This window comes from Mobula birostris, chromosome 8, assembly GCF_030028105.1.
Source record: "Mobula birostris isolate sMobBir1 chromosome 8, sMobBir1.hap1, whole genome shotgun sequence".
Taxonomy (NCBI): Eukaryota; Metazoa; Chordata; class Chondrichthyes; order Myliobatiformes; family Myliobatidae; genus Mobula; species Mobula birostris.
Window position 1 is genome coordinate 152,943,156 of NC_092377.1, and position 14,393 is coordinate 152,957,548.

Consider the following 14,393-nt stretch of genomic DNA (forward strand, 5'->3'; position numbering starts at 1 on the left):
GGGGAATAGGACACTGAAACAAACCCTTCAGTCCTCTGTCCAGGCCCAGCATCAAGCTCCCATTTTTAGACTAATCCTACCCGAACCAGTTTTGTTCTTCTCACACTCCTATCAACTCAGCCCCAATGCACGGCCACTCACCTACACCCCAGGGGCAATCGGTTGTGTATACGAGGAGAAGGCAGGAATAGGGGCTGAGAGGGAAATGGATCAGCCATGTTGCCATGGAGGAGCAGAGGCAATGGGGCAAATGGCCTAATTCTGCTCCTGTATCCTATGGTCTCTTACGGTTACTTCACCAAAGAGCACATCTTTGGGAAATGGGAGGAAGCTGGAGCTCCCAGAGGAAGCCCTTATGGTCGCAGGGAAATTGTGCAAACTCCACACAGACAGATCAGGACTGAACTCAGGTCACTGAGCTGGGGCAGGGATTCCACCAGTTGCACCTCTGTGTCTCCTCTTCATGTACAGGGTGATACATGTACGTGTAATGCGCGGGTTGATCAGACCCCTGAGGATCCAAACCAATTCGATAATCCTAGAAATGTGGTAATAATTGGACCCGCACAGCGAAGTAACTTAAGCCTTATTTATTATCATAAAACAGAAAGCACAAATAAACCACACAAAATACTACATAGTAAGTCACAAAGATTTCCACAGATGTTTCAGAGTGTACAATTCTTAGCCTCCTCTTGATTGTTACTGTCATTGGCAGAACTTCAAATTCCAACTCATGAAATCACTCTGGATCTGTCCTAGGCACTGATGATCATAATTCCTTGATCTAAGGGAAGTCCCAAGACTCAACCAAAAGGTGGTTCAATATATAGGGGTTCAATCCACAAGCATAACAAGAGAGGCAGAGACAGATAAACCCTTTGGTCTTTTGTTCCCATGCCACTAGTGCCTGAAGCCAAAAAGAATCCAGCGGCTATTAGCAAACATTCACCAAATGGACAGTGCTTAACTGGTACAGACACTTTACATGCTATGAGTTCACAAAGAGTTAAAGTATTGCCTGGAATTGATCAGACTTTCACGCCACAAAATTTAATATGCCACAACACAGTATGGTACTGTTACAAGCTGCCAGACAATTTCTTCAAAAGGAAAAGCTTAGAGCCAATGTTTTACAGCGCAAGCAATCGCTGATCGGGGTTCAATTCCCAGCACTGTCTGTGAGGAGCTTGTACGTTCTCTCCATGACCATGTAGGTTTCCTCTGGCTGCCCCAATTCCCACCCACATTCCAAAATACATACAGTTAGGGTTAGAGTTCCTAAATTGCAGGCATATCATGCTGGCGCCTGAAGCGTGGTGACATTTGCGGGCTGTTTCCAGGACAATCCCCAGACTATGGTTGTTGTTGGCGCAAAGTGGCACATTTTATTGTATGTTTCGATGTTTGTGTGACAAATAAAGCTAATCTTTTTAATCTTTAAAAGCAGATCAACCTGGGTGAACGCCTTGGTCAGTATGGACAAGTTGGGCCGAAGGGCCTGTTTCCTTGCGGTACGACTCTATGACGCTGTGATATCCTTTCTGGGAGTTCCAAGCCTCTGCCTTTCCTTGCAGGTCGAATGGTTGAAGAACGAAGAGGCGATTGATCCTCAGCACGACCCCAATGTTTACACGACCGCAGAGCACAGTCTGGTCATCGAGCAAGCACACCTCTCCGATTCAGGCAACTACACCTGCATTGCCTCCAACGTGGTTGCCCGGCGACGGAGTACTGTCGCCACACTGACGGTGTTTGGTGAGAAATAGTATTGCACTCCTCACGTATGGACATTGAAGTGATTAGCATGCATCCTTCACAATCTCAGAATGTCCCTGCACCTTCTGAAGCCATGTGACTGTTGTACTCCAGGAGATGTGCACGAAGCAAGATCCAACAGAAAGCAATGGAGTGAAAGGTCACGTGTTGGCTTCAAGGGAATTGGGAAATGTCCCATGTTTTCCAGCAATCCCGATAAGTCAGGCCGAGTCCCATGCAAAGAATGGTGTTCCTCAAGTGCTGAACCCCTCAGTACCTCACTGGAGTGCCAGGCGAGGCTTGTCCTAGAGGCCTGCCCTAGAGGCCTGCAACACGGAAGCAGGCACTTTGGGCCATCAAGTCCATGCTTGTTCACACAAATCCCATTTTAGGGATTCATAGAACATAGAAACAGGCCCTTCCACTCAACTGACCCATGCCAACCTAGATGCCCATCCAAACTAGTCCCATTTGCCCACATTTGGTCCATCTGCTTCTAAGTCCTTCCCATCCATGTCCAGTACTGTGCAAAAGTCCAAGTAACATATATCTAGCCAGTGTGCCAGAGACTTTTGAACAATACTGTATTTGTCAATCTGGAGCAAAGAGAAAGAATGTAAGTCTGGTGAGAACAAAGGATTTTGGGGATGGAGAGGTTAGAACGCCGAGGGAGGGGTGTGGGACAGGTGGCAGAGAAAGAGTGGGGGGTGGGGTGGGTACAGATACTCCTAGTCCTGAGACACCAGACAAAGTCATTTGATTCCAAACAATTGATTTATTGATCGTTACAAAACGTCTCTCTGGTTTGGCCTGCTGATGCCTTTCGCCCACATCCCCTCAGAGTTAAGCACTAACCTACACTAGGGGATATTTACAACAGCAAATTAACCCACCTGAATGTTTTTAAGACGTGGGAGAAAACCCAGACAGTCCCGAGGGGGATCGTGCAAATTCACACAGACTCCACCTGAGGTCAGCATTGAACTTGAGTTTTTATTTATTTACTATATATGCAGTGCGAAACAGGGCCTGGCAGCCCTTTGAGCTGTGAGAACAGCAACCCCCGGTTTAACCCTAACCTAATCACGTGACAACTTACAATGACTAATTAACCTACCAACCAGTACATCTTCAGATTGTGGGAGGGAACCGGAGCACCCAGAGGAAACCCGGGGGGGGAGAAAGTACAAACTCCTTACGGATAGCAGCAGGAATTGAACTCGAGTCATTGGTACTGTAAAGCGTTGTGCTAACCACTAGGCTACTGTGTCACTGAGCTGTGAGACCACAGCATTACAAACTACGCCACTGTGCAGCCCCAGTATGGGCCTTCAAAGTAGTTTTATTATCAAAGTGATAGTACTTACCTGAGGTTCATTTTCTTGCAGGCATTCACAGTAAATAGAAAGAAACACAATAAAATCAATGGAAAAAATGCACACAAGGCAAACAAATGACCAACGTGCAAAAGTCTTGAGCTTCTGGCTCAGATTCATGGCTGAAACCTAGCCAGGTCAATAGCAAAAATGTTCTTAGTTTAAGCAAGTTGTGGTCATGGAAACCATCATTAAACTCTATCTAGTTTACCAATGTTCTTCAGGGAAGGAAATCTGTTATCCTTCTTCAACATGGGTTGTGTGACTTGACACCCACCAATATGATCAACTCACAACCATCTCCTCAGTTTCAGGGCAAGTCCTAGCCTCACTAACCTCAGGCAACGTTCTCATAAACTAATGTAAGTAGGAATGGCAGTAAATGATGTAGGAACTCAGCGGGTCAGCAAGATCTGTGGGGGCAAATGGAGGGTCAACGTGTTTACATCAGACTTATGAGAACTTTACCAGTACTCCTGGGAGCTGAGAACTTCTGCACACAGAAAGTGAAGCATATAGGTGGAATGCTGCCAGAGGAAGTGGTTGAGGCAGGTAAAGTAATAATCTCTAAAAGACATTTGGACGAGTACGTGGATATGAACGGTTTAGAGGACTATGGGGCCAAATGGAGGCAACTAGGACAAGTTTAGGTGGCCATTTTGGCTGGCATGGACAATGTGGGCAGAAGGGTCTTTTTCCGTTCTGTATGTTTCTATGACCGAAAGTAAAAAGTTATTTTTTTACTCCAAAATACACCACCAGCAGTCTCTTGTGTTTTCTATAAGTGCTAGCTTTGCCAGCAATGCCCTCTTCCTCTGAATGAATACAATTTTATGGGAATTGGAGGTCAATTTGCTTCAAGTGGTCAGTAAGTCAGGCAGTATTTTGGGGGTGGGAAAAACAGAGAAGTTGTTTCAGGTGGATGACCTGTCCCCAGCAGGGCCCAGTTCACAGAGCTCTTAACGTGTATAACTGGATGTTTATTTTTCAGTCAATGGTGCCTGGTCCTCTTGGACAGAATGGTCATCTTGTAGCATCCACTGCGGCCGAGGGTGGCAGAAACGAACCCGCACCTGCACCAACCCAGCACCACTCAACGGGGGAACCTTCTGTGATGGGACCTCAGTCCAGAAGATTGTCTGCTCCTCTCTTTGCCCAGGTTAGAGCCTCCACTTCTCAATAAAACCAGCAAAAAAAAATGTAAGTGATAAGATGGTTTAGCAAGCAAAAGAATTCCATGAAACAATTCAACAGTTTTGAAAACGCAGTGACAGATTGAAGTCTGAATCAGCATAGCAGACCAATCAAAGCAATTGATATTGTCATCGCACAGGGACATGTGTTTGATAGTCATATCATTGAAACCTATACCAGGCAGAAGAACTTAGCAATTTCATCTGCTTGGCGGTGACAAATTAGCTAGTTATTTTTAGTGGAACAACAGTCACTAAAGATTGAAGCAGTTGAAGCTTACAAGGTTGAAACAAATTTCAGCAAATTCCTTCCTTCATCATTGCTATCAGCGAATTTGTGCCAATCCCATGTCATCTGAAGAGAAGTGGGTATGACAGAATAAAGGCAAGAAATTGCAGGAAACACTTGCCGCTCTCCTGAGGAGAGTTAACACCTCAGGAACCTTCATTAGAAGTGTGAAATGCTTGAGACATAATGGGAACGTGGAAGGGTGTAATCAGTGAAGAGGTTCTTTGGCAGAAAGGTTGAGTCAAGGCCATGTGGGATGGTAATAGGACACAAAAGAATAAGAAATAAACCCAAAATGATAAAAGAAGGATGGCCAGACACCGCCATTACATAAAATAGAACACAGAACAGTACAAGCTCTTTGGCCCAGAGTGTTGTACTGACATATTAACCTACTCTGAGATCAATCTAACCCTTTCCTCCTACATAGACAAACAATACACACAATATGCTGGAGGAACTCAGCAGGCCAGGCAGCATCTATGGAAAAGAGTAAACAGTTGATGCTTCAGGCCGAGACACTTTTCTATAGATGCTGCCTGGCCTCCTGAGTTCCTCCAGCATTTTGTGAGTGTTGCTTTGGATTTCCAACATCTCCTACATAGACCTCCATTTTTCTATCAGCCATATATTGACCTAAGAGCCTCTTAATCCCTCTAATATATCTACCCCTACAACCACCCCTGGCCAGGTGCTCCACACACCTACCACTCTCTGTGTAACGACTTACCTCTGACATCATGCCTATACCTTCCTCCAGTCACCTTAAAATTACACCCCCTTGTATTAGCCATTTCTGCCCTGGGAAAACGTTTCTGATTGTCCACTCTGTCAATGTCTCGTATCATCTTGTACATCTATCACCTCACCTCGCATCCTTCTTTGCTCCAAAGAGAAAAGCCCTAGTTCACACTGCCTGTAATGAGGATGTATGTGTGTGGGGCACCAGACAGCACTGGGCTCTGAGCTTTTCAGAGTACCTGAATTGGCTAATTGTTGTTTAATAACAGTAATCAATCATTTAGAGTTCCTTATGTCTTTCTTGAGCGACTTACCCTTTGAAATGTGGTCTCCTGGTGCCTTATCTCTAAGCTTGTTAAGTTTGATTCTATGTTACTTGTATTATTTAAGCGGATGACTGTTTAGCACTAATTGCAGGGTCCTAGTTTAGAGAATGCCTCATCTCGCGGTGTTGCTCAGCTGAGCCACTGATGTTCTTTTGGAATTACTATGAATAAGTTCTCTTTGCTGACTCTAGATCAGAGTCTCTCTTTCCTCCGCACTTCAGTTCCAATGTTGCCAGTACACAACGTGACATAGCCTGTAAGACATGCCTCTAATCCAGGCAGTATCCTGGAAAACCTCCTCTGCACCCTCTCTAAGGCTTCCACACACGTCCTATAAAGCGGTGACTATAACTGAACACAATATTCCTAATGGGAGAATTTGTTATGGCATTAGCTTACAGAATTTGATACTGAGTCCTGGAATGCTGTAAAGTGAACAAAAAACATAACAAACAAGGAAATATTTCCCTTAGACTCATAGAATGGTTCCAGCACAGAAGGCCATTCGGCCCAATGTGATTGTGCTATCCCTGATGGAAGTGCCCAACCTTCTTACATGGCTCTTTTAGAAAATAGGCTATACCTTTATTCTTCCTACCAAAGTGCATGACCGTACACTTGCCTTAACTTTATTCCATTTGCCACTTCATTACCCGTTCATGCAACCTGCCCAAGTCCTCCTGTAGATGGGTTGCCTCAGCCACACTACCTGTCCCTCTGCCTCGGTCTGCATATCATGAGTTGGTGATCTTTTAGTAAGGTTGATTGACCGGGAGAGCAGAGAGAAATCCCAAGGCTTCAATCCAAATAAAAGTGTGCGATCTTGGGAGAGCAAATGGAACCTTGGTGTAACTCTCTTGAAAGTGCAACAGTCTATCAGTAATTCACGGGAAGCTCAGCCTATACAATATTCTGAGCTGGATTTAAACCCACAAACTTGAAGCTCAGAACCTGGAACGTTATCTGAAGCAAAACTGACCCCATGTGAAATGTTATTATGTGCGCAGCATTCCGGATGATGATTTTAGAAGGTGGGTTTTCCTGGCAGTCAGGCGTTTTAATTCTATTCTGCATTCCCATTCCATGTCAGTCCATGGCCTTCTCCACTGCCACAAGGAGGCAACACCTCATATTCTGTCGGGGTGGCCTCCAACCTGACGGCATGAACATCTATTTTTCTAACGTCTGGTAATTTCTCCCCTCTGCCCCTTCTCTCTTATTCCATTCACCATTCTGGCTCTCTTTTAATCCTTCACTTCTCCTTTGAACTTCCCTCTGCTGTCCCTCCTCCTTCCCCATTTCCCCTGGTATACTCTCCTCTCCTATCAGATTCCTTCTTCTTCAGCTCTTTACCTCTTCCACCTACCTATTAATATCTACTTCTCTCATTTCCAGTAACCGCTCACTTTTGTTTCCCCTCATTACTGTGCCCCACCTCACTGCTGCTCTACCCCTCCACTGCCCTCATGACCTTCCCATCACGTCCTTCTGGCTCGCCATCTCCTTCCCTTTATTCCATGGTCCACTGACCTCTCCTATCTTCTTCAGCCTATCTCTTCCACCTATCACCTCCCTACTCCTTACTTCATCCCCTACCCCCAACCCACTGACCTGGTTTCACCTATCACTTGCCTGGTGTATTCCTTGCCCTCCCTCCACACCCGCCTTCTCATTCTGACTTCTTCCCATTCCCTTTCCAGACCTGAAGAAGGGTCTCAGCCTGATATATCGACTGTTTAATCCTCTCCATAGATGCTGCCTGATCAGCTGAGCTGAGCTCCTTCAGTATGTGCAGCTCTGGATTTCCAGCAGCTGCTGAATCTCTTGTGTTTATGATTTCTTTTGAATGCTGGTATTCATTTTACAATCCTTCACTGACCACTAATTAACAGGATAAAGACCTTTCTCACCAATCTTACTGCTTATTGATTACACACATTTCGTCAATCCTTCACCACAAAAGTGGTTTGATAATCAGAACGTGTTTCCGAGCAGAGTGGAAATCATAGTTCACAACGAAAAATTTTTATCTACTTAAATAAGGCTATTAAATGCTGCATCAGCAGTGCTCTTTCCACGAACTTTGCTTTCACTTCAGACGATGTCCTCAAAAATGTTGAAATTCTTTTGAGACATCATGCAATTGATGAAGTATTTTCAGCCTGAAATGTGAACTCCGTCTCTCTATGAAGTGTTTCCCGCATTTTCTTTTTTTGTTGTTTATTGCAGATTTCCAGTGGCAGGAAGTATTTTGTATTGTCACTTACGACTTTATTCGTTTGTTATATGCCATGTTGGTATGACGTGGGCACCAGCTGCTCATACGACCACCCACTACCTGTTCCCATGGCTTCACCAGACCTTGACTGGAGGGGTGGTTAACCAGGTGCTACACCTTTCCTAAGGGTGACCTACAGGTTAGTGGAGGGAAGGATCACCTTACACCTCCTTTGGTAGTGACGTATCTCCATCTCGTCACCCATCATTTACAAGAGGGCTTGGATAACTGTTCACTTCAAAGGATGATGGTAAACACCCTCTAATTAAACAGTGGGCTACTTCTCCTATAGAGACACCTCAGTCTATGCCCAACACTGACTCTCACTTCTTCGAAGGACCTCAGTGCTTGCCCAGAGCCACTGTGCGCTTGTTACTCCACCAGCTGATCTCTCAGACAAGACCAGATGGTCACCCGTCCACATCCACCACAACTGCTCTCAGGATGAGGTTTTCCATTCCAGGACATCCTAGATATTCTCTTCCTTTTCCAGAAAATGGAACTTCCCTGCCACCACTATAAAAGCTGTGCTCACCTCCATCCCTTCCATTTCCTGCTCACCCCATCCCACCCCGACACAGTACGGATCGGGTTCCCTTGTCTGTATCTACACCACAAGCCTCCGCAATCCAACACATCATTCTCAGTGGCTTCCGCCACCTCCAGCAGGATCCTATCACCTTCTCCCCTCACCACCCCTGCTTTTTGTAGGGATTGCTTTCCCTGCAACTTCCTTGCCTGGTCATCCCTCCCCACTGATCTCCCTCCTGGCAACTATCCCCGCAAGTGTGACAAGTGCTACACCTGCCCCTGCACCTCCTCTCTCAGGGCCACCAAACAGTCCATCCACGTGGAGCTTTATGTGCAAGTCTGTTGGGGTCACCTATTGCATCTGGTGCTCCTGGTGCAGCCTCCTTTAAGTCAATGAGACCTGACGCAAATTGGGGCCTGTTTCATTGAGCACCTTCACTCTGTCCATGGTAATAGCCAGGATCTCTGAGCGGTCACCCATTTCAATTCCACTTCCCGTTCCCACACCCACATATCTGTTCACAGCCTCCTCTGTTGCCACAATGAGGACAAGTGCTGGTTGGAGAAGCAATGTTATATATTCCATCTTGGTAGTCTCCAATCTGGCAGCATTAATAGGCGTCCGTTAGTCTTGTGAGACAATGGATTTGTGCCTTGGAAGGTTTCCAGGGCGCAGGCCTGGGCAAGGTTGTATGAAAGACTGGCAGTTGCCCATGCTGCAAGTCTCCCCTCTCCGCACCACTGATGTTGTCCAAGAGGAGGGCACTAGGGCCGATCAGCTTGGCACCGGTGTCGTCGCAGAGCAATGTGTGGTTAAGTGCCTTGCTCAAGGACACAAGACGCTGCCTCAGCTGAGGCTCGAACTAGCGACCTTCAGATCACTAGACCGACACCTTAACCACTTGACCACATGCCAACACTCTAGCAGCATTAACATCTACAGTACTGTGCAAACGTTTTAGGCTAAGGTGCCTAAGACTTCTGCACTGTAACATATATTATGTCTTTTCAGTTACCAGTTAACCACTTAATGCTACTGATCTAATACAAAGCTAGGTACTCTTATTTCTGTTTCCCAACCACTTCCTAGTTAAACCAATAACAGTACTGTGCAAAAGTCATAGGCACCCGAGCTATATGTTTGTATGCCTAAGACCTTTGCAGTGTACTGTATTTGCCTAACTCCCAGTAACCACTCACCTTTGTTTCCCCTGTGTACCCGCTTCCCCACCTCACTGCTTCTCATCCCCTCTGCTCCCCTCATGATCTGCCCGCCACCTCTTTTTGGTTCTTCATCTCCTTCCTTTTATCCCATTGTCTACTGTCGTCTCCTATCAGATTCCTTCTTCTTCAGCCCTTTACCACATCCACCTATCGCCTCCCAGCTTCTTGCTTCATTCCCCTGCCCCGCCCGCCCACCCTTCTCATTTCCTGCCAGCCTGTGCTTCTCCTCCCCCCCACTCTTTTTATTCTGTACTCCTTCCAGTCCTGATGAAGGGACTCACCAATCGTCGACTTCCCCCCATCGATGCTGAATGTTGTTCGAGTTCTTCCTGATTTTCAGCATCCGCAGAATCTTCCATGGATGGTCTTCTGTTGTTTCTTCATACCTACCATTATTGACCAAGCACACGTTTTTGTTAGTTCCTTCGATATTTCAACCAATTATGGCGTGCCCCTGGGAAGCAGCTGGTGGGTCTCTGTTACTGTTCTAATCCTTAGGGTTCTTCCAGGAGTTAAAACAGCGAGCAGTCCTAGTTCTTAGTGATTGTTTATTTTAAAATACAAACAGACATACAAATAATAAGCAAAGTAAAGTGTTGAGAAACAAAATAAGGATGAATGAATAGTGAAGTAGGTGAAGATGAAGATGACGCCTCTGAAAAATCCTTGGTCTTTTATAATCCAGACAACAGAAATTCCTTAGATAAAAATAAACCAATCAATAGTTGCCCAATTACATCTTGTGTGTCGTGTGCTCATACTTAGCCAATGAAAGGTGTAATTGCTGTACCTCCTTCTCCAGTAAGTGGGGCCGAACAACCACATACTGTGAAAAATACATGTTTGTTTAAAAAGTACAAGTTATAATTAAAATACAACTTTAGTAAATGTTCAAATAATTAAACTACAACTATAGTGTTACATTAATTCATCTAGTAGCTTATGAAAAGTACTTAAAAAAAGTGATTTCCAACACAGCTCATCACTTAAGAGTTTCCACTGAGGATATTGCAATGGTAAAGGAGGCTATTTAGTCCACTGTTCCCTGCTGGCTTTGAAAGTGCACATCAATTGGAGGATCGCTGATAACTTGGAGGGTTATAGGCACAATCTGGCGTATTGGACAGAGCAAGGTGACTTGAGTGTGCAGATGGTAGCCATAAAACAAACCTACTGAAACTTCACAATTAATTATCAGGGATGCTTACAATTCTGTCTCAGTTCAATGATAAATGGAAACATACTGTATTACTTTCAATTATTCATTTACTGTAACAGGTTACTAGGTCACACGAATGGTGGGCTCTGAAGAATATCCCAAGGATACCCATTTATGTTCTATTGCCCTGTGTATGCCAGACTCCGAGTTCTGCTTCGATTCTGGCCGATACAAGTTAGATAGGATGAATCAGCCTTGGAGAGAGTGTGGAATTGATATCTGGATCTTGAGCACCAAGGGTTAAATTGCAAACATTGCTGCATAAGCAAGGCTTTGAAATTTAGATGCTCCATTGCAATTTTTTGTTCAATTACTGAAATATCGGGTAAGAGGAAAGAAATTATTTCTATTTGTTGGGCAATTTAGGCAGAAAAGTTAGAAACAGGCCTCTGAAAATGGGGGACAAGAACAGTTTGGTTCGATAACTAAAATAGCAGCAGTGTAGTGGTTCAAAGACGTAAGCTTAATCCTCTCCATGGCAACTGGAGAATTTACATTCAAGTAATGAATCAAGAATTAAAATTTGTGATGTTATCCGGATTGCTGCAAAAATCCATCTGATTTACAAATGTCCTTATCCAGTGTTGCCTATCTGTGAGTCCAGACTCAAAACACTTGACTACCTCCTCAGTTATCTCCTCAGTTCAGGCAGGTTAGGTGATGGACAGCAAATGCTGACAGTTGCCAGCAATAGTTACATCCTGTGAATGAACAAATTTAAAAATTTAGGTTCCTGATCCCAGAGTCTGTTGAATCCCCAATATCTAAATCACTTTTGTAACTGTGAACAAGGCTAGGGCACTGAGTTTAGCCTGCTGTCAAATTCTGTGAGGGGCTGAGGATGTTTCTAAATATCTCTGATCTACTGGTCTGGTTGATGCTGGAGCATAGAGTGAGGTTATAAAGCGTAAAGATGAGAGATTCTAACAGGCTCAAATGTGAATCATACAGCACAGAAACAGACCACTCAGCCCTACTGGTTCATGCTGACCAAGATTCCCATCCAATCACAGACGAGGGAAATTCTGAAGATGCGGGAAATCTGTGCAACACTCAAAAATGCTGGAGGACCTAATAGGCCAGGCGGGCAGCATCTAGGAAGAGAGTATAGTTGATGTTTGGGGCCGAAACATTGGCTGTACTCTTCTTCTAGACGCTGCCTGGCTTGCTGAGTTTCTCTAGCATTTTTGTGTATGTTGCTAAGGTGCCCATCCAAGCTAGACCATTTGCCCATGTTCAGCCCTCATTCCTCTAAACCAAGAGTTCCCAATCCAAGGTCCATGGACCCCTCGGTTAATGATAGCAGTCTATGGCATAGGAATGGTTGGAACCCCTCTCCTAAACCCTTCTGATCCATGGTCCTATCCAAATACCTTTTAAACATTGTTAATGCACCTGCTCTGGTAGTTCATTACATATATGGACCACTCTCAGGGTGTAAAATTTGCCCTTCAAGTTCCTATTAAATCTCCCCCCTCTCAATGGCACAGTTTCAATGGCTCTCCACGTGGCTTTACACCACCCAGACAACATAAACACCTAAGTCAGGATGCTGTTCATTGACTATAGCTCAGCATTTAATACCATCATTCCCACAATCCTGATTGAGAAGTTGCAGAACCTGAGCCTCTGAACCTCCCTCTGCAATTGGATCCTTGACTTCCTAACCAGAAGACCACAATCTATGCAGATTAATGATAACATATCCTCCTCGCTGACAATCAACACTGGCACACCTCAGGGGTGAATGCTTAGCCCACTGCTCTACTCTCTATATACACATGACTGTGTGGCTAGGCATAGTTCAAATACCATCTACAAATTTGCTGACGATACAACCATTGTTGGTAGAATCTCAGGTGGTGACGAGAGGGCAAACAGGATTAAGGTATGCCAGCTAGTGGAATGGTGCTGCAGCAACAACCTGGCACTCAACGTCAGTAAGACGAAAGAGCTGATTGTGGACTTCAGGAAGAGTAAGATGAAGGAAGACATACCAGATCCTCACAGAGGGAACAGAAGAAGCCTGGGCAGATGACTAGAATGTCAACTTTGAGCCTACTAAGTGCAAGGCGATGGTGATGTCTAGGAAGCGGAATCCATCTACCCCCGACCTGTATTTTGGGAACTGCAAGCTGGATTTAAAGAAGGAGCTAGTAATCCTTGGTGTTAATATTGACAGCAGGTTGGTGTGGGATAAACACATTTCCACTGTTTCAAACAAGGCTGGACAAAGGCTTGGAGCTCTGTGGAAAGTAGCATCCAGACTAGACAAAGGGGGCAGAGCCACGGTTTACAAAGCCCAGGTACGAAGTATCATGGGGTATGCCTGCTTATCATGAATGAATGCCTCACAGAGTGTCCTCAGCCAGCTTGATTCCATTCAAAGAAAGGCTCTCAGGATTGTAGGTGTAGATGAAGCCACAGCTCGTGAGAAGCTAGCCATCAGTAGCTTACACCACAGACGACAGGTTGCTGCAGCTACTGTGCTATACAAAATGGACACCAGCCACAGTCCTGCAGACCTTCATGCCATGCTGCCTTCACCTTATGAGAGATGGCACACCACACGATCAAGTTTATCTGTGCCTGCTCCTGCTGTTTCTATGCCTGATGCGAGAACCTAGACACTGGATGGAAGCTTCCTTCACTGTGCTATCAGAATTCGGAACAGTCTTCCAGATGCTGTGGTTGGAAACATCTGCAACCATGGGGTCCAAGCCTTCAAGAATCGAGTGCACAAACACATATCATCTCTGGGAGATCACATACTCCTTCATAAGCTACCAGGATGGCAATGCTTGGTTGTTGGTAGGTAGGGTTAATCCCTGACTTTCAAGAGCACTTGTGAGTTATGTTTGGCTGGACTTAGTCCTTAAACTGCTGGAGAACAGTGCAGAAAGAACAGGTGCTGTTTTCTCCCGGTAGGGATTAGTTTTTAGTTCCAAGTGCTCCTGTCACGTTTTGTCACCCTGCAACCTTATCCTTCAATCTCTTTGAATTACAGAGGACAGCATGTGTATAAATATCTCTCTCCAGCTGACTTCATCATGATCGTCATGACTCCAGTATTTCTACTATTTCTTAATGTTTCTTAATTGTACATATGATTTTTTTTGTGTTCCATTGCTGAGCAGCAGTGAACCATCAGATTGGCCTCTCAGAGTTCTCTTTGGGAACCAGTTGACTTGGTCAGCATTTCTGATCTGGCTATTGTTCAGGATTGCATTTAATAAAAAAATAGTGGAGAGGGTGAACAGCTTCAAGTTCCTGGGTGTCAAGATCTCTGAGAATCTAACCTGGTCCCAACATATCGATGTAGTTATAAAGAAGGCAAGACAGCGGCTATACTTCATTAGGAGTTTGGAGAGATTTGGCATGTCAGCAAATACACTCAAAAACTTCTATGGCTGTACCGTGTGAGCATTCTGACAAGCTGCATCATTGTCTGGTATGGA

The 14,393-nt window shown here is 45.0% G+C and overlaps 1 protein-coding gene across 5 annotated transcripts in view; it reads left to right on the forward strand.

The window, feature by feature from the left end:
* The window catches only part of LOC140201841 (netrin receptor UNC5D-like), a 903,393-nt gene that overhangs the window by 657,618 nt on the left and 231,382 nt on the right, over window positions 1-14,393 (forward strand). For all 5 annotated transcript variants that reach the window (XM_072266557.1, XM_072266558.1, XM_072266559.1 and 2 more), the window contains exons 5-6: window positions 1,578-1,758; window positions 4,126-4,293. In XM_072266557.1, the coding sequence (XP_072122658.1) occupies window positions 1,578-1,758; window positions 4,126-4,293 (349 nt within the window). The remainder of the gene's footprint in view (window positions 1-1,577; window positions 1,759-4,125; window positions 4,294-14,393) is intronic.